At 53.2% G+C, this 24069-nt stretch overlaps 7 protein-coding genes across 7 annotated transcripts; 2 read left to right on the top strand and 5 right to left on the bottom strand.

Moving 5' to 3' along the window:
• Positions 1 to 1063: 1063 nt before the first annotated feature.
• J4E93_009368 (uncharacterized protein) lies at positions 1064 to 1887 on the bottom strand (the record flags this gene model as incomplete). The annotated part of the gene is made up of 3 exons (XM_049347261.1): positions 1064 to 1086; positions 1141 to 1590; positions 1638 to 1887. 3 exons carry the CDS (start codon positions 1885 to 1887, stop codon positions 1064 to 1066), a joined length of 723 nt encoding a protein of 240 aa, XP_049195529.1.
• A 2791-nt stretch (positions 1888 to 4678) lies between these two features.
• J4E93_009367 (uncharacterized protein) lies at positions 4679 to 7193 on the bottom strand (the record flags this gene model as incomplete). The annotated part of the gene is made up of 5 exons (XM_049347260.1): positions 4679 to 5098; positions 5665 to 5961; positions 6025 to 6300; positions 6355 to 6758; positions 7097 to 7193. The coding sequence occupies 5 exons, from the start codon at positions 7191 to 7193 to the stop codon at positions 4679 to 4681; spliced, it is 1494 nt and encodes a 497-aa protein (XP_049195528.1).
• A 559-nt stretch (positions 7194 to 7752) lies between these two features.
• Positions 7753 to 9550, bottom strand: CCT3 (T-complex protein 1 subunit gamma; the record flags this gene model as incomplete). Its single annotated transcript, XM_049347259.1, has 4 exons — positions 7753 to 8501; positions 8551 to 9141; positions 9192 to 9473; positions 9526 to 9550. 4 exons carry the CDS (start codon positions 9548 to 9550, stop codon positions 7753 to 7755), a joined length of 1647 nt encoding a protein of 548 aa, XP_049195527.1.
• Positions 9551 to 10311: 761 nt separating this feature from the next.
• On the top strand, positions 10312 to 11238 carry J4E93_009365 (uncharacterized protein; the record flags this gene model as incomplete). Its single annotated transcript, XM_049347258.1, has 1 exon — positions 10312 to 11238. One exon carries the CDS (start codon positions 10312 to 10314, stop codon positions 11236 to 11238), a length of 927 nt encoding a protein of 308 aa, XP_049195526.1.
• Positions 11239 to 13984: 2746 nt separating this feature from the next.
• J4E93_009364 (uncharacterized protein) lies at positions 13985 to 15044 on the top strand (the record flags this gene model as incomplete). Its single annotated transcript, XM_049347257.1, has 2 exons — positions 13985 to 13988; positions 14320 to 15044. The coding sequence occupies 2 exons, from the start codon at positions 13985 to 13987 to the stop codon at positions 15042 to 15044; spliced, it is 729 nt and encodes a 242-aa protein (XP_049195525.1).
• Positions 15045 to 15497: 453 nt separating this feature from the next.
• J4E93_009363 (uncharacterized protein) lies at positions 15498 to 16541 on the bottom strand (the record flags this gene model as incomplete). The annotated part of the gene is made up of 1 exon (XM_049347256.1): positions 15498 to 16541. One exon carries the CDS (start codon positions 16539 to 16541, stop codon positions 15498 to 15500), a length of 1044 nt encoding a protein of 347 aa, XP_049195524.1.
• Positions 16542 to 18805: 2264 nt separating this feature from the next.
• J4E93_009362 (uncharacterized protein) lies at positions 18806 to 22056 on the bottom strand (the record flags this gene model as incomplete). The annotated part of the gene is made up of 2 exons (XM_049347255.1): positions 18806 to 21490; positions 21538 to 22056. 2 exons carry the CDS (start codon positions 22054 to 22056, stop codon positions 18806 to 18808), a joined length of 3204 nt encoding a protein of 1067 aa, XP_049195523.1.
• Positions 22057 to 24069: the final 2013 nt, after the last annotated feature.

Raw genomic sequence — 24069 nt, 5'->3', positions numbered from 1 at the left:
GACCCTAAGTAGTCGCCGTCAAACCACATTTGTGCCACACCATCCACACCCGCATTGCCAAGCCAAATACCCGCTGCCACAGCCACCAAAGTAGTACGAACCACTGTGTCGTATAGTTTTCATCCAATCACATACCCGAACCCATTTCCTGTAATAATGGCTGACGGAAGGGGCTGTAGGGCTGGGCGAGTGGTTCACGTCGTGTATTGGAGTAAGGCTTTCTCGGTTTTGGTACGAAGGAGGCGCGTGAGAGAGATCGGGGGGGGCTTGGGGGGAAGTTGCTTGGGGGTACTAGTAGTGTTGTGGGTGAATGAGAGGTTAGCAGCATCGCACGTCAGATGGGGGTGGGGATCGTAGCGCAAGCAGCCTTGCGCGCCTTACTGTGCCGTATGCTGCGTAGTTGTGCCGCAACGTGGGCGGTGGGTCTGGTATGTAGCGCGGCACTTGGTAGATGTCAGCAGACCGTGTTGGTGGAGTGCGGCTGTGAATGTGCCGTGTTGGCTGTGTTACGATGGGATGGCCATGTCTCTTGGGTTGGTCTTCACTTTGCTACAGTCAGCTTTCGTCGGGCGCAGTCATGGCACTTTCCAAGGGGAGATGGTGAGATGCGAGCGGTATAGGCCCTTCGCGATACTGTCATTGATGTCGCATAAGTGATCTATCGTACAGTGAAGCATATCATAAAGAGAAGAATCACTGTTCTAGTATTCGCGAACGCAATGTAAGCAAGAAGCTTTTGGAATTAACGAAAGGACACGCCCGATCCTTGTACACTATAGCCGCCAGATGCCCGGAACCGTAAACGCCTATAGCCATGCCGATGCCCTAGCAGTAACATTGAAGTCCCACCATAGCCGTGCGAACCATGAAAACCAAAGGGTATCGTGAGTGTAAGAGATAGAATGAAAGGTTACAAGAAAAGAAAACCCATGCCCTGGCGTAGATCTTGCAGGACAAAAATAGCCGCGCGCGACTAACCTAATTATGGAAAGATCGTAGAAGGCATGAGAAAATGGTAGTGTTCGTAATTGACTCGAAACGAGCGTCGCAAGCTCGGCGCTTATTACTTGGGGCCATAGACCCAGTCTGTGAGATGTTAGTGGACTATTCTAGCTGCGTGGGTGTTTCGGGTATACTTACATTGCGCAGCGTACTTGACTTCCCATGTGGCTGGCATGCCTTTGCAGGTCGCAGGCTTGTTACCACCGGCAGTCTCGACACGGTAGACGGTGTTGATTCCTCCCTGAGTGATGCCAGTCTTGTGCTGTAGGTATAGCCAGTCGACGGCAGGTAGACCGTTCTTGCCTGGGCAGGCGTACGATGGTGCACTGACGTTGCTGATCTTGGCAACTTGGGTCATGGGGAATGGCGTGCTCAGTTTGTCGAAGGCGAATGTTGGTGTGTTCGCTCCTTCTACGTCGGCGAAGAAGTGGTGACCGGTGATATGTTCGTAGCCCTGAAGCCGGAGGCTCATGTCGACTAGCCCGGGACCCCATTCGCTCAGTGAGAGTGCGAGAGGGGAGATGGAGGGAATCTTCCACTTGGCATATCCGTCGTCGTTGAGCTTCGTACCGATATCGTATAGGGTGGCTTGGTGGTTGTTAGCTCCTTCCCTGTCAAGTTGAGTGGGTTCTTACCGAATGCGCCAGTAGTACCAGGAGCCGCGCTCTCATCAGAGCCGCAAGTGTAGTTTTGTGTGCCGATGCCGAGCACAACGTACTTGAGATCCAAGTCGCCTGGGCCTTGAAGAGCGCTCTGGGGAAAGAATTTGGCGAGCTTGTTGAGGTTACGGGCGGGAGCGTATTGCGGTTTAGCAGGTCTTGGTAGGGCAGCTGCAGTGGCAGATGCGGCAAAGAGCAGTGCCGTAGTGATGGTAGAGAAGAGCATGATAACTGGTTATGATGATACTCAAGGATAAGGAAGTGCCGTTGGTAATGGGATACTCAAGGTTGAGGAAGTGTCGTTGGTAATGGGATACTCAAGGTTGAAGAAGTGTTGTTGGTAATGCGATATGCGAGGCTGGTATATGTACTGCGACCGAGGAGCGATAAAGATGTACTGCGACCAAATACAGGAGGAGCGATGAAGTGATCGATGATATCAAAATAGAAGTGACGTCCCTTAGTCTTTGCTAGCGTGGAGAACTCGAGGCTGGTATCGTTGTTACACTACCTCTTAGACCAGGCGGTTCGACAGACTTATACTTTCGTCTGTAACCTTCGCGCTTGGCCGTTAGACAGGCCCGCCGGCAAGGGCACGCATGCGCCGCCATGTGTAGGTACATGGACACGGACCATCGTCCTGACCAGATTTCCTACTATTATCCTTGAAGCGATATGCACGCCAAATTGGTGATACCTGGAGGTGGCTTTAGCGTCTCAGGGTAATCCGCTTTCCGCATGTCACCTTGCCGCTCTCGGCATCTGGCTAAAAGGCTTGTGTCTGCTGTAAGCGCTGATACGTCCAGTCTTGCGATGAGAAGGCAGGGATGGGCGAGCGATACGATGGGCATTACCTGCCTTCTAGTGAGCCGCATTCCGGTGGCGCTCTTCTATCTTCGTGTTGAGCCTCCATTCGCGCTCCCAAATCTTGTGAAGGTTGGTTTTTGCAGACATTGCCTCCACGCTCATCGCGATGTCTGACAGCAAAGCGTCGATTCTGCCTTAGGGAGGCGGCGCAGTTGGCTCAGGCTCAGGCTCGTCACAGTCAACCAACGTCCAACGAAGGATTCTTTAGTTTCAGCATCAGGCCCTCCAGACGAACACCAAACGTCGGCAGAAGTGCCCACAGTTTTGGGGATTGGGTTTGCACTTGCTCGAACGCGAGGTTGGATGCCACAGCGCCCAGGCCTCCCTGGCCTTCTCCCGCCGCCTGTGCGCTGCAGACGCCACGCATCGCACGGCTGATAAATGACCTGATCTGGCTGAACAAAGTCAGTAAATGACCCGATAGCGGCATGCACGCACTATCGAACGCCCCGCTTCAAGCCCAAATGTTGGCTAATTAACTGGGTACTCAACAAAGATTAACGGAAGATACGGCAACCGTGGGTTCTGGAAAGGCGTCCTCAGGTAGCCTTCGGAAGGATGTGCGGCGTGGGTCTCGTGCTCGTCTCATTGCATGTGCTTCCGCGAAGTCACCGATGCTACGCACAGCTTCGGTCAGGCGCATCTGCCGAATCTGAAGCTCGTTGTGTGCGAGCTTGAGCATCCGTCCTATCCAAAATAGACAGGACTTGTTTCCTTACGCCTAGATCGCGATGTTGGTGTAAGTGAGGGGCTGCGTCCCCAAGCCTGGAAGCTTGCCCTTCGTCTTCGATACCGGCACGCGCACACCGCAAAACTTCCACGCGTGTGGGAGGTGTGCAGCAAAGCCGTTAACCCTGGAGCCCAGAACCAGGTTACCCACGAGCCGCAAAATGCGCTCTAATCGTCTGACGGAGAAATGCCATGGCCTCATTGGCAATAAAAGAGGGGTAATGTTGGCTTATTAGCCTGCTGCAAGGCTATGGAAGCAGCGACATTAGTCTTCTTTCTTTTTCGCATCCACCGTAAGCTGGTGACACACCCGTCTAGCTAGCGAGCATACTCGTGGTGCATTGCGGGACGACGTTGCAGCCGCCACCAGGAAGTCGGTCGGCATGTTTCGTTTAGACAGCTGAGTGACAGGCCGTGCGGACTCACTGCGGAGGATCTTTCGCAGTGACAACCGTTTCGAAACCCATGAAGTTCGCAGAGTGAGCTGTGTCAGAGCTCAAGCGAACGGTTTCAGCGGTGATCCCGCAGAAGGTGCGACACTTCCCCAGCTCGATCAACGTCGCTCGAACGCTTGCAGGAGGCACCCTTTCATTCCTGAGGCCAAGATGCGAGTGCGCGCGGGACGTTGGGCTCCTGTCAGCATCCTGAAGTGCTTTTCAAACTCTTGACAGCTCCTGCATTGGCTGCATGGTGGCAGTCGAGACTGTGACACCTACCGTGACGGCAATCGTCTCCCGTTCTGCATTCGTTTGCCTAGCCCTGCTTCTGGATAAACCGGCATGATTTGATACTCCAGATATCGAAGGAGGCTGGTCATGTGCCACTAGGGTAATCGTTGTGCTTGGAGCGGCTATTTGTCTGTCCCGATAACATGCAGATTTGAGGAAGACGCCCTTCCATAACCCCCTTCACAAGCATTCCAACGCTACCAGGGAGTCTACATTGGTCCCGCACTTCTCACTGAACTCTCCAGCCGCCTGATTGTCGGTACCGGCCCACACTCATGAACTTCCTCCGTTGCTTGCATCGCTCTCGTATCCGTCACGGAAGCTGTTCATCAACCTAATGTTCCTGAACAATCTCATGAGTACGGTAGCCTTGACCCCCTGCTTCCTGATTTCCGCTTCGTCCATACCATCAATCATGTTGTTTAGATCGAAATCTAGTCCAGCTTGGCTGTGTGCGGATCGTAAGCGGCGTAAGCACGCTTCTGTGTGGCAGTCGTCGTCCTCTTCACCATAGACATGTTCCCACGATTTGCGCTCCAACCGAAGCGTATCTAGTCGCGATTCGGTGTAAGGGGGCTTTCGGAGACGGGATGCTTCAAAGGCCTGTCTCGCCAGGTCGCTCACTGTTCCTTGAGTCTGCTTTCGTGCTCGAACATAGGTGGTGAGCTGGAAGAAGTCGTTCAAAAAAGTCTTTCAATCGAAAGCCAAGGTTTTGTTGTCAAAGTCGACCGACACATCCGTAAGCTGGGCGTTGCCGACATAGCCTCCAATCAAAGCCATTTGTCTTGTCCAGTATTGCCTGTCAACTCTCTTTTTGAAGTCAAGATAGCGAAAGGGGATCAGCTCGGCAAAGGTGTTTTCCAACAAGGGTTTGTACTGCGTCCGATCGTATAGTGTTCGGACATACGCCGCCTCCAGATTGCGCAGTTCGTATTCAAATGCGGCTGTGAACTGAGCTCGTAGACCATCCTCAGTAAGACCTTGGAATTCTAGATCTTCGACGTTGCATTGGTATTCATGCAGCCTGTCTTCGTGCATGATTTCTCCATTAGATGCCCAATTGATGCGCAGCTGTGGAAGACGTGTCTTAGCAAACTTGCGTTCGGCTTCAGCCTGCAAGGTTCACGAGACCTGTCGGCAAATGACCCAAAGCGTGTACTCGTCTTCCACGTGGTGAAGCATCTGCGCCCATAGCTCCGCCGGCAAGTGAGGACACGGTCGCTGGGTCGTTGTGGGAATTCACCTGATCTTCAGAACAAGAGCTTTTGCCAACAAAAGGAAGGACCTGCTCTTCGTTAGATATTCGTACCTACTGTATTGAGAGTCATCTCAATTACAGTGCACCGGCTGCAATCGTGACCTCTTGTGAGGGCGTCATCACAACCAGTTGTTAGTATTGTTAGTACTGATTTGCTGCGAGTGAGGTTGGAAAGAAAGAATAATGAAAGTGACAAGAAAAGGATTAAAGGTAGTGTTTGTAGGGAAGCGTTTGTTGACGTGGTCAAAGCTCTAATTCAGTGACGAAAAGCGCGACGAAGCAAACACGGGAAGATGAGGGTCTCTAGACAAGAGAAATGACAAGGTAGCGTCCTTTGGTGAGCCTGCTTCTGAAATCTTTACGGGACAGAGCGGCCTCTCCTCTCTTCCCCATCACTGGATGAGACCAATGCAATCCTGACACTGTCCTGCCGCCTGATCTGTGTTTGTTGGTCCCTGACCAATCTCATAGGGCCCCGATAGAACGCTGACAGTAGGTCTGAGAGGTTGAACGCATCGACGATGGCATTGAGTGGTCCAGCGGCAGGACTACCTTGTTGCATATACGGTAATGGCGAGAACGCAAAGAGCAAAAGTACGGCAAAAAGAGGCATTTCGCAGGCGAGGATGAGTGAGGCAAGACCAGTATTGACATCATGGTACGTCATGTACTTTGTAGGGTTCAGCTTTCCGTGGCCTGCAAGTAGGGAGATGATGAACTGTGAGGATGGTGTCAGTACGCCGTGTACGTGTTAGCTACTTCAGGGGATTGTTTAGCGTACCGATTGGAGAAAATTCAGACCGAGGATACCCTTGAATGTAACCAGTTTGAGTACAATCCGATGCTTCTTTAGCAGCTTCTTGTTGTTCTTGTAGAACCTCAGTGAGCTAACGATAGCGACCGTTGTAGTGTAGCCAATAAGTATGGTGAGCCAGAGATGGGCGAAGTGCACGTCGTTAGACTGCTTGCAGTAGGTACCAGTAGCGAGGGTAGCTGCCGTGGCGATCCATATGACGATGCTAGTCGGTATAAACTGGAGTACGCCGTACCAGGTACGCTGCAGAGTGTCAGATAAGGTCTCAAATCCTTTGACAGAAGTGTGAGAACTTACCTTGAGCCACGTTGGACTGTTCACTTTGAGCGCCCCCTTGACTTTTGCTCCCTCTCCAAACAAACCATCGAAACCTTCCTGATGCGATAGGACAAGATCGCACATGAACAGTAAGAACGACGAAAGTGCGATCGAGCAACCAAAGTCGAGTGAAGGGGCTAGGTATTCTCCAATGTCGCTTCGCCAGACAACCAGGAAAGAGAAAAGGGCAACCCATGGTATCAAAAGCATGATCCTGATGATCTGCCGTTGTTGTACGGGGTTCGAATAGTTGAAGGCGTGAAGTGCGATCAATGCCCCGACGATCGGTGTGCTGAGGATGGCACAGGCACCGGACAGAATCGTTGCGAATTGGTGGAATGTGAGGTCGCCGACGAAGGGAGTAATCTCTGGACCATGGACATCTTCCAATGGACAAGTCTTAAAGCCATCGCGCCGATCGAGATGGTTTCTCGCCCTGAGCATTAAGATGTTCATACTCGGCTGTCGATACCTTGCTTGATAGAGCGTGGAAGGTTCTCAATAATGATTGGGAGGAATGTAAGCCTGGACTGTAACGATTGAGGAGATTCGAAGATGCTTTGATGGGAAAATGAACGAGTTCATGTTGAGCAGCACGACTTCTATACATATACCTACAGGCCCATCATCTCTCCAGCTCAGTTGACAAGCTCGTATAACGTAGCCACGCTTCAGGCCACCCGCACATTCGTGGCAGAGCCATACAAACCGTCAAACTCACAACCACCGCTGAGGAGGCCAGATAAGGTAAGGAGCAACCATTGCAGCGCATGTAAGCACTTGAGGTAGGCCTTGGCGAGGCTTATGCCCGTCTCCATGGTGCTTAGCAGATGTTGACACGAGTGCAGTATAGCGACGCGGCGCAGCAGCACGACCATATTGCGCTACCAGTCGCAGGGTGAGAGCCTGATTCGCAGGAGGAAGATGTGCTTGCGTGGCAGAGCGCAGAGTCTGGCTGAATGGCTGGAGTTCGCAGGGCGAGTTTTATGCGCAAAGTGTACTTAAAGAGGAGGGCGATGCGATTGGGCGATTGAGAGGCTGAGCGGGATAAGGCACGTGGATCATGTTGAGCGGCACGGCAAGCGATCTCGCGTCCACCAGAACGCCGAACGCAAGGATTACGTCCAAAGAATATTTCACAATATAGACCTTGAACTATCAGCAGTCAGCCATGAGTCTGCGGAAGTCGCCGCGCATGTCTTGATCACATCAAAAGCAATATATGCTAACCTTGGTACATGTTTGTTTTAAGTTTCACCAATGGTGGTGTACAGCCTGGTCTGATGTATGGTTGGCAGATGTGATCTCTTCATTCCTAGCGACTGTTCCTGGCTTGTATAGCGAGGATCTCGCAGAACACGCCTTGCGTATCTACATCTAATCATCACCACCGCCTATCGGACCGCTCACTTGCTTGGCCGATTTCGCAGCAACGATGTCATCCACCCTGAGCAATAGGCAAGCACTCTCGACGGCAGTCTTGACGCTCTGCTCCTTGACAGCAAGAGGTTCCCAGACGTTGTATGTCCGCATATCGACGACCTTGCCTGCGTCGCCATCAATACCCCAGACACTGCCAGTTTGCTTGCCGTCTTCGTAGCCCTCCGCATGCTTCGCGCGCAGTTGAGTGAGCACCTTGATAGGGCTGTTTCCGGAGTTCTGAATAAGTGTGCGCGGGATAACTTCCATCGCTTCGGCGACGGCCTTGTATGGCCATTGTGCGACACCCTCGATCAGCTTTCCTCTCCTGTCTAGACCGACCGCGACGGCCATCTCGGTGGCGCCACCGCCGGGGCAGAGCTTGGGGTTCCAGATGACGTTCCTGGCGACACCCATAGCGTCGTGTAGATTCCGCTCAATCTCGTTCAGGATATCTTTTGAGGGTCCTCGGAGCAGGACAGTGCAGGCCTTCGGGTTCTTGCACTTTGTGAGGAAGGTAAAGTATTCGTCACCGATCTTGGAGATCTCGAACAGACCACACTCGGTACCAATGTCTGAAGCGGTAGCTGCGAATACGGAGTTTACGATCGTCGCACCGGTCGCACGCGCGATACGGTTGTTGTCTGTCTTGCGGACGCGGCGGATGGCGGTGATGTCGGCCTTGACGAGGTAGTGCTGTGCGAGATCTACTCGAAGTTAGCAAGCCCATGAAAGGAGTGGATCGATGTAACCTACCGCTGACACCCTTCTCAGTAATGACGAGGTCAGGCTTGAGAGCGACAATGGCATCGCACATCTGCTTGACTTGCTCCTCCTCGATCTGGAGAATCCTGTTCCAGTCCTCCTCTTTGCTGACCTCAATGTTTGTCTGACTCTCGCCCTTCTTGTACTCCAGTGTGCAGTCCAACAACAGAACACGAGGGTTCTCAATTCTCCGCCTCATCTTGGGGTGTGTGATGTCCTTGTTGACCATGACTCCGTCTAGAACCTCGCTGTCTTCGATCTCGCCTCCGGGAATCTTCTCGATACGTGCGTAGCGCTTGATGTCGACCTCCTGCTTTCCAGAGCCGATGTCGAGCGAAACGGTTCGTACTGCCTTCAGTGCCAGTCCACACATCAGGTCTGACCACCGCGAAACGAACTTTGTGCCGATGGAGGAGTTGATGATCTTGTACATCTGCTCGTCGTCGTTGACGTCGACTTCGACCGCGATCTCGTTGATGATTTCGAGGGCATCGGCAAGAGCCTTCTTGAATGCTTGGATGATGACGACGGGGTGGATGTTGCGCTCAAGCTGGGGCAGAGCTTGTGCGAGGATTTCTCCCGCTGTCTGTTGTCAATGTACGCTCCTCAATCTCCCCGCACTATCTACGCACCTAATATGATGACGGTAGTTGTGCCGTCGCCGACCTCCTCATCTTGTGTCCTACTCAGCTCGATCATGCTCTTGGCTGCTGGGTGTGCGACTTCGATCTCTCGGAGGATAGCGTGGCCGTCGTTGGTCAGGACGATACCGCCCATTGGGTCGAGCAGCATCTTCAGCATAGCCTTGGGGCCGAGACATGATCTGATGATGTCGGCGACCGTCTTGGCGGCTGTGATGTTGGATAGTTGAGCTTTGCGGCCAAACTGGCGCTCCCCGCCCGGGGTCTGCGTGTCTGTTGATGTGTTAGTGGGCTGTCGCAGCTTCAGGTGAACGACTGCACATACTCATGACAACCACTGGCGCCTGCATCTTGACGGTACAGGTCTATAAGCACGGTATACAAGAAAGAGGGGGTCGAAAACAGAGTTGCGTGGGGTATCTTGCGTCTGGTGCCTTGCAGCTCCTCCACTAACTTTTGCTACCAAAAACCGCGTCGCAGCGCCGCCACTGTCCCGGCGCGGATTATCTGCGACCGGGCATCAGCCACAGAACAGCCACACCACCTGCTCTGCTGACTCATGCGCTGGCCCGCGATCAACGGCAACTTCCATCGACCACCCCGGTCGGCCCTGCCTTACACACAGCCTTGGCGCCTACCGAATTCGGCAGGCAGCCCTCGCGTGACGGCCAATACGCGCTAGACTTGCCCTGGAGATCACTCGCCGGGCTATTTTACCCTACATTCTGCCGCCTCTCACCGCGTCGCAGCCAGCCTCTCACGGGACTCGTGCGCAGCTTACAAGACCGCTCTGGTGCCCTCCAAACCTTCCTTCCTTCCTCTCACTTCTTTTGCGCCAAACCTCCGCACGCCGCCTTTCTTCTGTCTATAACTTGGACACTCCCACATCTCGCTCGGTTTTTCTCCATCTTACCACCCCATCCATCACCATTACCCATCCCCATCATCCACTATCTCCATCGCGCCTCACCTTCTCGCCATCATCTACCTTCACTCTTGTCGCTCTTAGTGACTTCACTATATCGTCGCATGCTCACTGTCCTGTCTTGATCGAGACAGGTCTTTGTATCCTTCACGAACTCTAACATTGCTAAACTACTAACCATACAGTATGGGTCTTAACTACTACGCCTCGTCGCCAACTGTGGTCCTGCCGCCCCAGCAACCGCAGGACTACTTTCCGCATCACCAGAGCGCCGCTGCACCAATGGGTAATTTCCGCCCCAAATACCCTACTCCGCCTTCGCTCAACTATCTAGCCGCCGTTTCCAATGCCACCGCTGGGCGCAAACGATCCATCGCCGACGTCGACGACCCGGAGGAGAACCTACCCGTCGGATCAATCGTCACTCAATCGCCTTCAAAGCCGAAGCCCGAGCCTGTGTACGGCCCAGGGATGACGCTCATCTACCCTGGAGAGCCTGGCTACACCATGGCAGCCGAGTCGCAATCGGGCACCTGGTACGAAGAGAAGGTCGAGAAAGAAGAGAAGGCTGAAGCGGAAGCTCGCCCTATCGCCGTGTCGCGCAAGTCAGTCCGCATGAGCCCAACTGCCAATGTCGAAATCACTCCGCTCAACGAGATGGATGCTCAGAAGACCGAAGAGCTCATCGACGACAAAGGCAACACCGTCAACACGCTCATCGCATCTCTCGGAGTAGGCTGGAAGAACGTCATGACCAACCCCAACCTACGCGACGCGGCACGCGCATACTCCCGCGTGATTGAGCGTCATTTCGATTTCACCGACGTCCTGGTGATGCTGGAGAAGGAATCACTCAACGCGTATCTCGTACGCGCTAAGCAACACGGTGTCCAGGGCTACTGGTTATTCTCGGACAACCTTCAGTGGTGCCAGCTCGTTGGCTGGTCATTAGAGCGAACTGTCAGCAACCTCATGTTCGGCTCAACTCCTCGTGTTGAGGGTGAGCGCATCAATGCTCGCCAGTTGACGCCGTCGCCTGCCTCTACACCCATTTCTCAGCCAGTCGCCGACGCCCCTATGGCGACTGCAGACACCGACGCGATGGAGATGTGACGCGTCTCAACCCATCTCTTCTCTTCCTTCCTGTTTCCTTACCCTACGAACGGCAACAAAACACGTCTCAGTTGGTTTTCGATGTGGGTTTCTTCTTCGGCGAATCGGCGTTGACGGTGGAATCGGATGGCTCACCGGAAGTGACTCTATCTGACATGTACTATATTATTATGATGCTTACGCTGCGATGCTTGATCAAAGACACGCGATCGCATCTGCCAGTACGTGCCGCTAAACTTAACAGGCAAGAACTCAATGAAACTACGATTATCATTTACATCACCTCCACTTCCTGAAAACTACTGTTGTTGGATTCGCATCCGGTGATTTCCAAGTGGCCACGGACCGGTCCACGGGTCTTCCTTCACGCGCAAGCTGACGTGCTTTACCGATGCCCCGAGGCACGCAATTTCCTTGACTCTATTTTCAGTAGATCTTCGCTCGTTAAACACGATCAAACATGCTGCCGCGGTGACGAAAGAGCATTGAGAAGGCACTGCCCTGAGCTCTGCCGCACTACCGCACCTCAGCAACGCGAACATGTCGCGCGCACGACGCGGCGTCGCGTTTCCCGGACAGCACCTCTTCCCAGTCTGTTCATGACTCGAGCAGACGGTGCGCCTGAGTCGAGACCGTCCTTCTCTGACCGGCACCGCTGATGGTTATTATCGCTGTCACACACCCTAATGGGGCTGTTTCACAGGTTGCTGGGCGCGCTGCTTCTCGGGAAGACAGCTTCCGTTAGTTCCGAGGTGCGCGACACCCGACGAAAACGAACCTTCCTCGCACCCGCGTCGCGTTGCGTTTACGTCTTGCTCACCCTCCTACACGCGTGCGATAGTCGTCCATTCACCGTAGTCCATATACACGGATTGGCGATATAGAACCGAATTAACATCCAGACTTTGGCCCCCAATGGGGCGCGGGGCGCCTTGCAGGAGGCTCAGAGTAAGCCTCAACCCATCAAAATGTCCGGCCGGTATACTTGGCAAAAATCAGGCGGCACTGCTGATAGGTGGGCTCGTACCAGCGAGGGTGCGATCTCTCGCATGGTATCTTCTTATTTGCGCGCTCGTCTCGTGATGATCCGATTGCAATGACTTTGAAAGGTACTTTGGGTCTCTCGCATGGTACCACGCGCTTCTTTGGTCTCTTTTACGTTGTCTATTTGGACAGGATCCAACATTTTTGCTTATGGGCTTCGCAATGCCTGATTCAATTTGGCGGTTATTGCCTTCTAGGATACGCTCAACGATACACCCCGAATGGAGATCCGATAGCAATCTCGAGATGCAGGTGCCGCTCACAGCCCAAGCTGATCGGAGTGGAAAACCTCTCGGGAGCTTGCAGCTACCACAAAGCATTCGCGCGAAGGCAGCATCGATACTTGGGTTGCGCAAGCGTGCAGTGGAGAAACATCTAGGGTCTCGCTTCACTGGATGGCGGTTTGGCGTGCTCAACTTCGCGATTCTGGCTTCAGTGGTCTTTCTCATTAACTTCGTGGCCATGGTATCAGGCATGGCTGCCACCTCTGGCACCAAGGGTATCTTCTTCGATGGCGATTGCGATCACGTCAAAAGGCTGAACACCGGGCTCCATCTTGGCATCAACATCTTGAGTACGATCCTGTTGGCTGGGAGCAACTATACAATGCAGTGTTTATCTGCACCAACGCGAAGTGAAGTCGATTCTGCCCACAGTCGCAAGCCTAGTGTATACCTCGACGTGGGTGTACCTGGCATACGCAATCTCAGACATATCAGCCGGCGTAGAGCTGTGCTGTGGGCAGCATTGGGACTATCATCCTTGCCATTGCATCTCTTGTAAGGCAGCAATTGATCCTGAAGCTATTGATACTCACGACTCTCAGTTACAATTCCGCGGTGTTTGGTTCGATTTCAACCAACGGTTACTTTGTGTTCTCTGTCGGACGAGCGTTTCTGGACGGTGAACATTGCATGAATTGCACAGACGAAACCGTCCGGTCAGTTATATCTAACTTTACAGAAGGACCAGATATGCGAACGTCGGTCGATGCCAGTCCTGGAGAAATCCAATCTGTACTTGAAAACCTCTGGGGGAAGGCACGCACGGGCGACCTCGAAAGGCTTGAGCCCGACAGATGCATTGACGAATATGCCACTAGCATACAATCCAACCATCGAAATCTGCTTATAGTGTCCGACGACAGTTTCTTTCCCCCATCAACGGAGAACAAGTTTATCAATGGCTCGCACGTTTATTGGGCTGCGGAATTTGATGGACACGATGCTGCGGATGCCGAGGGAGCTAGCTTTGCATATGATTGGATATGTTCCGCGTTGCGCTACCAAGCCCGCCCATGTTCAGCCAGGGTACAGGATGTCAAGAAGCAAGAATCTTGGCGGGTTGGATGGCTTTGCGACGGTGAAGGGCTTTGCGACCGGTCACGTACGCCGGTGGAGTACTGTTTAAGTGAGCCGGCTCAACCCCACTGTAAGCTCCACTTTGAGCCTACTATTACGACTATTATTACGATCCTCAATCTCTGTAAGTTCAGCTATCGTTCTCCACGCCTATACAGACGCAGCAGTGTAAAGAACACGCTCATCGACCAACAATCCGAGATCGAATCAACTCTAACGTTTCTACAGTCAAAGCATGTCTAATGTTCTACGTTGTGCTCTTCGTGCACGACGAGCCACTCATGACAATGGGTGACGCCGTCGTATCGTTTCTGGAGAACGAAGACGTTACAACGAAGAACATGTGTCTGTCTACACTAGCAGACTTTCGAAACCGCAAAGGGTATCAGGTAGGACCGAGACAATGGCGGGATGAGCGTTACTACTGGAAAGATGTGACCAGCATCACCCGCAGGATCGTTGTTGTCGTCTTGTAGGTTACGCCGGTAAACAGAAGATATCGTTGGCAGTTTGCTTACACTAACGATCAGATTCTTACTTGCCCTAGCTATAGTGAGCTTCCTCCTCAAGTTGGGAATTGACAATCTAGCCACGGGGGCTACATTTGATCAGTTTTCATTCGGTATGTATGATACGATTGTCATGTGAAATTGAGCCCGGTGCTAATTGCCTCTAGGCGCTGTGGATCCTCGTGCAGCCATCATGGGGGTATATATGCCATCCGGTTTGATCGCCATCGCTGTCATCGCCAACACGCCCCAAGTAGCTCTCTCATTTCTGTACTTTAGCTACAACGCGCTCTTCACGGCCATGCTAATGGGGTACGAATGGGTGTCTTATTCAGGCAAGCGCAAAGGCCTCCGTGTAACTCATCAACCTGCCGGTGCTCAACGGTCGACATACTTCCTCCAGCTACCCTATCGCTTCGGTATACCTCTCATGGTGCTGAGTGGCACATTACACTGGCTGGTTTCGCAAAGCATCTTCCTGATCGCCATCGACTTTTACGACGCATTTGGGAAACCGGGCACTGGGTCTGAAACATTGAACGGGCTACTCGATTACAAGACTCTGGGCTACTCGCCGCCGGCCATTATCTCAGTGATAGTGTTGGGTGGACTAATGGTCATTAGCATAGTTGCTTTCGGGTACATACCATATAAGCGTGGAATGCCAATTGCGGGCAGCTGCAGTATGGCCATCAGCGCAGCTTGTCATCCAACAGAACAGGTTGGCAGTGGTGAGAACATTGCCGCGAAGAAACTGCAGTGGGGCGTTGTCAGTACTGGAACCGATGGACTGGGCCATTGCGCTTTCTCGGCAGAAGATGTGGGAGCAGTCGTTGAAGGCAAGATGTACGGTGGGCATTCGCTATATATGACAAGCTCAGTGCGGTCCTAATAGGGGCGCGGCCCTCATGGATACGAGTATTCGCTCTTGGCTGCTTGTGGGAAAGATGGCAGCAATACTTGAGATGCGAAGGTCGCTCTACTGGAGCAGGCTCATGGTGGACATCAAGAAAATAAAGCTTAGCAAAAGCATTCGTGTAACCCAAGACGTTGCTCGATGTCAGAGGAACCGAAAGCCGTCATGTCCAGGAGTACATCCGGTCTAACATAGTCAGAAGAGTATTGTCTCAAGTTCAATGTTCACAAACATCACAGACTCCAGTTCTATTATGCCTGCGTAGACCGCGTCAAACATAGCATACGTCTACGCAGTAAGCTTGACAGCCTACCTCTACAGCGTGCTCATCATGTGCCGACATCCTTCAGGCTCAAAAATGATCTTAGATACATCTACGGTGTCAAATTATATACATCTTCAAACCCTCTTCACAACGACTCTACTCTATCACCAACCCAAATCACCAGCAAGAGCCTTGGCCAGAATCTCCGCCATCTCAGCATGCGTCGCAGCATTAGGATGGTAATCACAACCAACGTCTGAGCCCTGCGACGGCATATCCACCAGACTAATCTTCGTGCTGTTATGAAGTTGCGCAATCGCAGCGTTCAACGCATTCGTCTGCGTAGTCTTCTGCGCCTGACCTGCAGGATATCCGTCGCCAAGCATAGGCGATGTCAAGAGGAAGAAAGCAGCATCTGGGTAGTGTGTCTTGATCGTCTTGACAAAGTTGACCATGGCAGCGGTGTATTCTGCCGGAACAATTGGGTCGCGTACGCCGGCTTGATAGCCAAAGTCGTTGGTACCAAGATTGATGACTACGGCGTCTGGTGTGGCGTTTGTGGGGAACGTGTAGCTGTTCAGCGGATCGAGAGCGCCATATCTGGTCCAGCGTTGAGGCATAATGTCGCTTGGGTCGGGAGTAGAAGAGACGTAGTTTCTCGTTAGGCCGATGCCGCTCCAGGCTATGATGTCGTAATCGGCATCTAATGCGTCGGCAGCCAGGGCAGCGTACGTCTTGGGATTGTTCTCCACAGCGGCGCTGTTCACGCATGGGTTCACGCCGTCGAGGCCGTAGCCCACGGTGATGGAATCTCCAATCACTTGGATTTTGCGCGAGGCGTAGATGTCTGGACCGAAGGTGCCGTCCGTTGTAACGTTGCCAATTGTTATGGTGCCATATGAAGCTTCTGAGCGTTTCCGCAGTTCCACCGTGTGTTTGCCGTTGCGAAGGTCACCGGGCGTTTTGATGGAGGTGCCATTAACGTCAGGAATGACAGTCGCTACGCCATCGATGGTCAATTGAGCACTGTTGGTGCCGCTTGTGCCTTCGATGCCGATGCTAGCAGAGGAACCTGTAAAGGTAAAGGATACGCCGGTTCCAGGCCATGTTAACTCTTGCGTGTCCGGATTCACACGTCCAAGAAATCGAACGGCCGTGGCCTTGTCGATGGCTGCTAGTAGTACGAGAGGGGATACGGAAAGCTTCATGACGAAATTTGATGGTTTGAAAGATGCGCAGTGCGTCATGAGACTGCGACTACGCACGCATTTATACTGTGCAACGTTTTAGTTAGATTTGAGACTGACACGGAGGACCGTCCCTAGTCTCGATGAATAGTAAACAAGTTCCGGAGTTAGCTGAATCGCGGCCTCCGAATATATTGCGTACAGTACGAGAAAACCGGGTAGCCTTTGGAAAATTCCGCGATCTTTCTACGGCCACGTTACTACTGCATGCTGTGTAGACATCATTGGCCAAGCCTTTACTTTGCGATATTGCGCATGACACTAGGAAAGTGTGGTAGCCGTAGATTTTAAGAATATGCGGGGGTACAGCAGTGGGTATGTGGCAAGATGAGCGTTGCGATGACGATCGCGGACCTGGTAATTGATGCACTAAACTCGAATGGGAATAGCGCTGAAGACATAATTCCACGAACGAAGGCTGCTCTCGTCCTTTGGTCCGAACACATAGGTAAAGGACGATGAAGAAGGCCTTCTGGCAATTAACGTGAAATTACGCTTCGTAGTAGATCAGAAAGAGGCTTGGAATCTCGATTGCACGCTGAAGGCTTATTATTCCTGCAGGCGCATCACTCAGCTTCAGCCATGCAATCAACGCGAAGAAACAACCGGAACGCAATCTCTTGAGGCTCAGAGACAGCAAGCAACCTCGTATCATGCATCTCATCACCTCCTACTACTACACCACACTCTCTCTTCCCCTCAAATCCCCACCCCTCTCCATCAGCCCAATCTTCTCCTCCTCACCCACCAACTTCTCCGCCAACCCCTCCTTCCCACCCTCAGCATCCAACCCCGCACACCTAAGCACGAATCCGCCAACCCACTGCTCCGCCTCGAGCGAATTCCGCGTCAAAGCATGGTCATCTCCCTTGAAAAGTTTCAATTCTCTCTCGCCCCCATCTCCATACATGTCGTACAGTCTCTCCGAGCACCGCGGACTCAGCGTGCGGTCTCCCGTCCCATGGAGAAGCAACACCGGTCGTGGAGCCAGGGATCGTATACCCTCCGTTTCTGCAGTCTGACTAGCAACCGTTGCGCAACCGACTACTCTCTCATCTCGCCCACCAACCGTAAAGACGGGTGCGCCACCGAACGACCAGCCTACTAAAACGAACTTCTCAATTTGATACGAGTCTTGTAGTTCCTTCATAGCAGCTAGCACATCTCTAACGCAGTATCTATTCTGCGCAGGATACCTGTAATCCAGTCGCAACACCGGTACCGGCTGTTTCAAACTCGCCAGCTTATCAGCCAAGGACAGGTACATAGATGATGGACCCACGACGCCACCACCCACGCCTGAAAGCAGGATAGCTGCTGTTTTGCTAGACGGCGTGGCGGATGTTGTAGGCGGTAAATGGAGGAAGCCTGGTACGGAGCCGTCGGGTCCGTCTTCAACTGCTATGGAGAGGGGCTTTACGATGCATGATTTCTGGGCGAGAGGTGGGTGGGAGAGGCCTAGGTAGTCGTCCAGACGCGCTGGTCGTGGGGGTGGGGATGCGCGTGGAGTGGCGGATAGTGAGGTGACTGGAGGGGACATGGTGCGTGTTAGGGTGTCGATGTGGGCGAGGAAGCGTTTCATGGGGGATTGCGTAGTGGGTATCGATGTTAAGGGTGAGATCACATCGCTACATCGCTACAATGTAGTGTTCGCCACTTGCCATCTGTTGCCTCATGCTTCGTTAGGTATGATGTCACATCTGATTCACACCAATCAAGTGATGCTGGGTTGCGACACTGTAGACATTATCGGCTTCTTCGATCGTTCTGCTCTGAGGATGATTTGTCTGAAAGCTGCGTTGCTCGAACGAGGAAGGGGAGCACTGTAAGGAAACGGACTAAGCCAAAGTGCGCTAGCTGATTGGGCCTTCGCTGTGTTCCTGTGACAGCGAGGAGGCACAACATTATGACGCATGCGAAGATAACAGAATGAACGCGCACGGAAGGTTCTTGGAAAGAGAGGAAATCTTACTAAGGACTACGATTATCTCCTATGCTGTAGTACTAGCGGAGCATTGCTCGTCGACCAATTGGCCAACCTCCATCAAACGCCATGTCATGCTGAGCTCTGAGCTCTCTTATCCTGAACGCCGCTTACTTGCTGGATATATAATCCATTGAACGCCGACCTGGCCATATGACTCATGAAAACTGACCCGGGCGCCGAAGTCCTGACGGATGCGCCCCTGTACCCACCTTGGTATTTAAACACCTTCATTCCATCGTCACCTTTCCGTGGTCTCTAAGACCAGGGCCTCGGTCCCCGATTCCAAGTCGTCTACACGACCCGCTCCGATTTCCTCGCTGCCTGCTCTACTTCTTGATGGATGCTGTGCAAGAACGGGCGAATCTGCACTATCTGAGAAGTTGCCAACGCTACTTTCGCGTACCCGTTGTGCAACGCTAGCTGCGATTTTCTCATCCAGCATGGTCACCAACCGTTCGGAATACTGATCTAGTAATTTGACCATGACCGTCTCTTCAAAGGCCTTGGATTTTATCCTTTCACCGATTGCCCTCGCGGTAGCGGCGAGCTCCCTTTCAACCTCTTTCGCTATCTCTGGGCTAATAGTATCGCTCGTGTTTGCAAGACGTTTCCTGTAGGCTCGAAGTGTCCTGCATAAACTCTCAGTCGACGCTCCAATCTTGCTAGAGTCGCTGACAGGTGCTTTCGTGCGACTTCTGGCGTCCATTGAGGCGCGACGTTTGCCTAGTTGCGGGTTCTTAGGGCTAGGCGGCGATGGAGAACGGTTCTTGTTCTTGCGTATTGTACCCCCGCCATTCCATGCTGTTATTCGGCCTTCGCGTGAACTTGTAGGCATAGGAGATGGATCTAGTTTCGGCGTTGGAGCCAATGAGAATTTTGATACTTTCTTGCGCAGCTTTGGTGACTTGCTCCCAGTATTTGGAGGAGTCTCTTCCACGGGTGAGCGTTGGAAACGTGCTAGCTCGGATTGTGAGAATACGCGCCGAAGAGGTGGCTTGTTGGATAGTAGATCCTGGTTGGAAGGCGTGTTTGGGGCGAGCAAGTCCATCGACTTCGATATGTCTTGACGATTAGGAGCTTGTAAAGCCAGAGCCCATGCAAATATAGTCCCGTCTACTGCTACTGTGACCAGTGACTTCTCACCCAGCTCTTCACTCATTTGTCCAGGTGTTTCCACGAGCGCGATATCAGAGACACCTTCTGTATGGCCCCAGTCGCGAGCGACTAAAGAGCCGCTTTCATCGTAAACGCGTATCGACTTGTCGGTGCTTGACACACCAGCTATCAGTGGAGCACCCCAATTGCGTGGTATGTGGACCAGGGAGGATAGAACGACGGCATCTCCACCATCAGTGTCGCATGCACGGAAATTGCTGAGACTTTGGCCTGTTCGAATGTCGAATTTATGGACCTGACGGTCGATGGTTGACACAAGCAAGACATCATCCTGATCAACGTCCCAGGCTGACGACACTGGAGTTGCCTTCAACATGATAGCGCGTGACATGACGAAAGCGCGGGTCGTTCCGCGAGCCTCCTCGAGAGACAACAGTTCGCGGACGACGAGGCTTCGATCGCTAGAAGTCGAGACTAGACGAGTGCCATTTCGTGAGAAGGAAACCCCGTTCACTGCTCCCACATGCTCGTCCAAGGTTTGCAGCAGATCCCAGGTCTGCTCTAATCGGGTGAAGACTTGAACGGTGCGATCTCGACTGGCAGACGCGACAAAAATGATGTTTGGCTCTTCGTGTATGGCGATGCTGGTGATCTCACTGGCATGAGCCTTGAATTCTAATGTGCAGGTTTTGGTGTTGCAATCGATGAACCGCAAAACGCCATACTTGTCTCCAGCGACGAGGAAAGCGCCATCGGCAGAGACACGAACCGTTCGTAGCTCGTTCGGAACGGCATCAGGATCCTCCAGTTGCTCAAGCTGTACTTGAAGCGAACCTTTACAGGATCCTTGACTCCAGAAGATGACAGTCCCATCAGCTGCCCATGTGTAATATGAAGCCTCGAAAACGTTCGGTTGTGTGAGGCCAGCGTGGACTCCTAACACAGCATGCCCGTGCGCAGGCAATGTGTGGACGACGTTGCCGACGACGCCTTCGTCGTCTTCTGAGCACAGTTGCGACAGTCGAATTGCTCGGTGTGCATCGACAGTAATAAGGTAGTCTTTGAGACAAGCAATCACACCGATTTGGCTGCTGTCCGTGACCGAGATGGATGGAGACTCTATGCGCGGTGGAGGCGAGGGCGGCGGAGTCAGTCTTCCAATCATCTCTTTTATGTTGAAGGTTTTGAGCGCGCCTTGGCTACCGGCGATGTGAAGTCGTCCCTTGACGTCGACTGCTAGAGAACTAACAGGAAAGCCGGCATCGACCAGTCTCGAGAAGCGATGGTCGGATTCGGTATCGTCGATGAGACATATGTCTCCCTTGTCAGAAGCCACGATGGCCTTGTTCCGGGCTATAGCGACGACGCTTGTGAATGTAGACTCCTTCAAATTCTCCAGGATGCAGTTTCTCCCTGGTAATGTCTTGTGCGTCGAACCTGAGAGGAACGAAACATCGCTCTGGCGCGCCTTGCTAATGCGCATTGTGGCGTTGAGGTCATCGATCTTCCAGACCTTGACATGGCGGACACCGACAGTAACGAGCTTGTTTCCCATCCATGCCATGCGGTTGATGTGGCTGACGCACTTGTTGCTAGCATGTAGCGTGGCAGCTCCGGTGCGGGAGTTGATGTGCCATATGTATAAGAAGCCATCGTTGGCTGAGCCTAAGCTAGCAAGGAAGCGCGAGTCGGGGCTGAAGGCTACGCAGTTGACGCCGAAGGTGTGATCCGAGAGAGACGTGAGGGGCGTGTCCGAGGGGGCGTCTGAAGAGGCAGAGAAGATGAGTACACGCGGTTTGTAGCCCGTCTGGAATAAGTTAGGATGATGCAGCCTGAAGTCAACAGATGTCTCACCTCTCCGACAGCAAAGAATTTCCCATCGGGACTGAAGCTGACACAGGTTGCCGCCTTGATCTTCTCTTTCATGTTCCACGCTCTGTTGCTCGGCGAGTCTGCCCAGTCGGGCGCACTGGGCGACGGGAGTGGTGAGCCCCCGAAGCCGGCGTCGCGCAACGAGACGGCAGTGCGGTTGCGACTCTCATTCTGGGTCGGGGTGGATGGCCCGCCATAGATGGAAGCCGAGGGATTGATGGGGTTGGTGGTCGGGCGTGCGCGGTAGAAGCGCTGGGTGACACGGCCTTGGTCGTCTATGCACGCAATGACAGCGGCAGCACCCGCCGTGTAGCCAAAGGTGCTCGCCGACGGCAGGCTGTCAAAGGCATTGGCCGAATTGGTCGTGGTGCCGATGACCTGGCGCAAGGCAAGGCTGGCTTCGGCGCGTCCAGCCTTGACGGGCGAGCGCGGGGTCGTCTTGAAGAATGGAGAGGGAGAGGGATTGAGCTTGATGCCGGACCCGATGGCTGGGCTCATCATCCGGGGATTGGAGGGCGTAAGCGACATCGCGGCCTCCAGGTCAGTGGTGGAGGAGGTTTGCGATGGCTAGCAGACATCTCAGAAAGACGTCATGGCACTAGGCGCGCCTGCTTGCTGGGGGAGGGCGAGGTGAGGTGAATATCGCGTGGTTGGTAGGGATTCTCTGCTGCGACTGCGGAACGGGGACCCGGCCGCTATCAAAAAAGGGACGTGAGCGCGCAATTGAGCGGGGTGAGTGCGGTCTAGAGTGGTGACGGTGAAGGGGCAAAGAAGCTGCAGCTTGAGCGGTCGTGCATCAGACGGCGACGCGCATCTGGGGGTGAATTGGCTCGACGGGGCCTTTGTTTGGGCGGTCACGACACGCAAGGAAGCGACGATCTACGGCGCGAGGAACAGGCGGAGTGCAGCTCGCTAAACCCTATCACCATGCATCATCACAATCTCGTCCAGCCACACCAATTTCCCCAGGCACTCCCGTCGGCTTCGCGACTTGCACAATCTGATGACATCGTGAGAAGCTCCGATATGCAGGGCTCATCGACGCAGGTGTCCGGCTGTTGTGCGGCCCAGTCATGCATCTCCCAGGTAGCCCTGGCACGTCGGACCAGTACCTGCACCGAGTGCTGCGACGTGGCAGAGTATACGTGTGTACACGCCGTGCAATAACAACTTCGCATAGCAACGCGCGAGGTTGAGGATATCCACATGCTCTAGTGTCCACCGCGGGCGGCGCAGTGGAGTATGTCGTTGGAAAGGAACAAGTGCAGCATTCGAAAAGTGGGGCACACACATGTACAAGTCTCGTCGGTGTACCACAAGACAATCTCAATTACACTATCATGACAAGAGCAGGACGGAACACCAAGTAGGAGCTTCGCGCGCCGTTCAACTTCACTAACATCCTTCCAAATACGCCGACACACCAGCAATTTGTTCCCCCAAGCCCGACCCGTACTCAACTTCGAGACTAACGCACCAGCTTCCACCCGTTCTTCTTCGCATCCAGCCATCGAACGTTCAAGAGACAGAATAGCGAGAGCGTCAACAAGGATCCGGTATAGACAATCACCCTGACAAAGTCTCTGCCTTGCAAGTCTACATCGGCGACTCTCGACACCAACGCGCCTGCTATCGGTGCGCTGATGACAAAACCGACTCCGCGTATACTGGTCATCGTACCACTCTTGGGATAGTACATCTCGGAGCCAAACAGCATCTTCTGTGCCGAGTTGATGACGACGTTAAAGACGCCGTTGCTCAGCCCGTGGCAAACACTCATACAGATGTAGAGTCCCACGTTGCTCGTCATTGCGGCAGACAGCCAGAATGCCCACGTTGCGATCGCGTACACAGCAGTGGCAACGATGAGCATATTCAGATGTCCAATCTTATCGGACAACCAGCCGGTGCATAGTCTTCCTGGGATCCCGACTCCTGTGTTGATGGCCAAAAGGTATGATCCGTGGATGATGCCTGTTCCTATGGACTGGGCAAACTCAGGTCCGAACACCATGGGTATTGCCATCGTCAACGGATGTACCAGGTTTGCGACTGCGAGTGAAGCGAAAAGCGGATCCCTGAAGACCTTCCAACCGACTATACTGGTAGACCGCCTTTCGAACTTTCGGGGTGGGAGGGCGAACGCACTAGAAATTGACAGAACTGTGAAGCTGAAAATGGCGAGAATTCCTAATGTCCACCGGATGCCGAGCGTTTCCAGTAACTCCGTCAGTACGAAGACCCATACCGTGCTCCCTAGGGCCGCGCATGCAAACATAGTACCCTGTGCGAGGCCGCTCCGCTGTGGGAAGTATTCTGGCAATATGGGCCCAAGAAGATAGATGTGAATGCCGGTTCCAAGGCCGACCAGAAATCCCTGACATGCAACAAGTGTTGCTAACTACGTCATCGTAAGCGACTGATACGAAAGCAGTTGGGAACCTCTACTCACATTATGGCTGCGTGCTGCAGCTGCGAATCCGATCGTAACAAAGACCGTGCCTAATCCGCACA

The sequence above is a fragment of the Alternaria ventricosa genome (assembly GCF_023758065.1).
Source record: "Alternaria ventricosa strain BMP 2768 chromosome Unknown scaffold_21, whole genome shotgun sequence".
Lineage (NCBI taxonomy): Eukaryota > Fungi > Ascomycota > Dothideomycetes > Pleosporales > Pleosporaceae > Alternaria > Alternaria ventricosa.
This window is presented reverse-complemented; position numbering and strand designations above follow the sequence as displayed.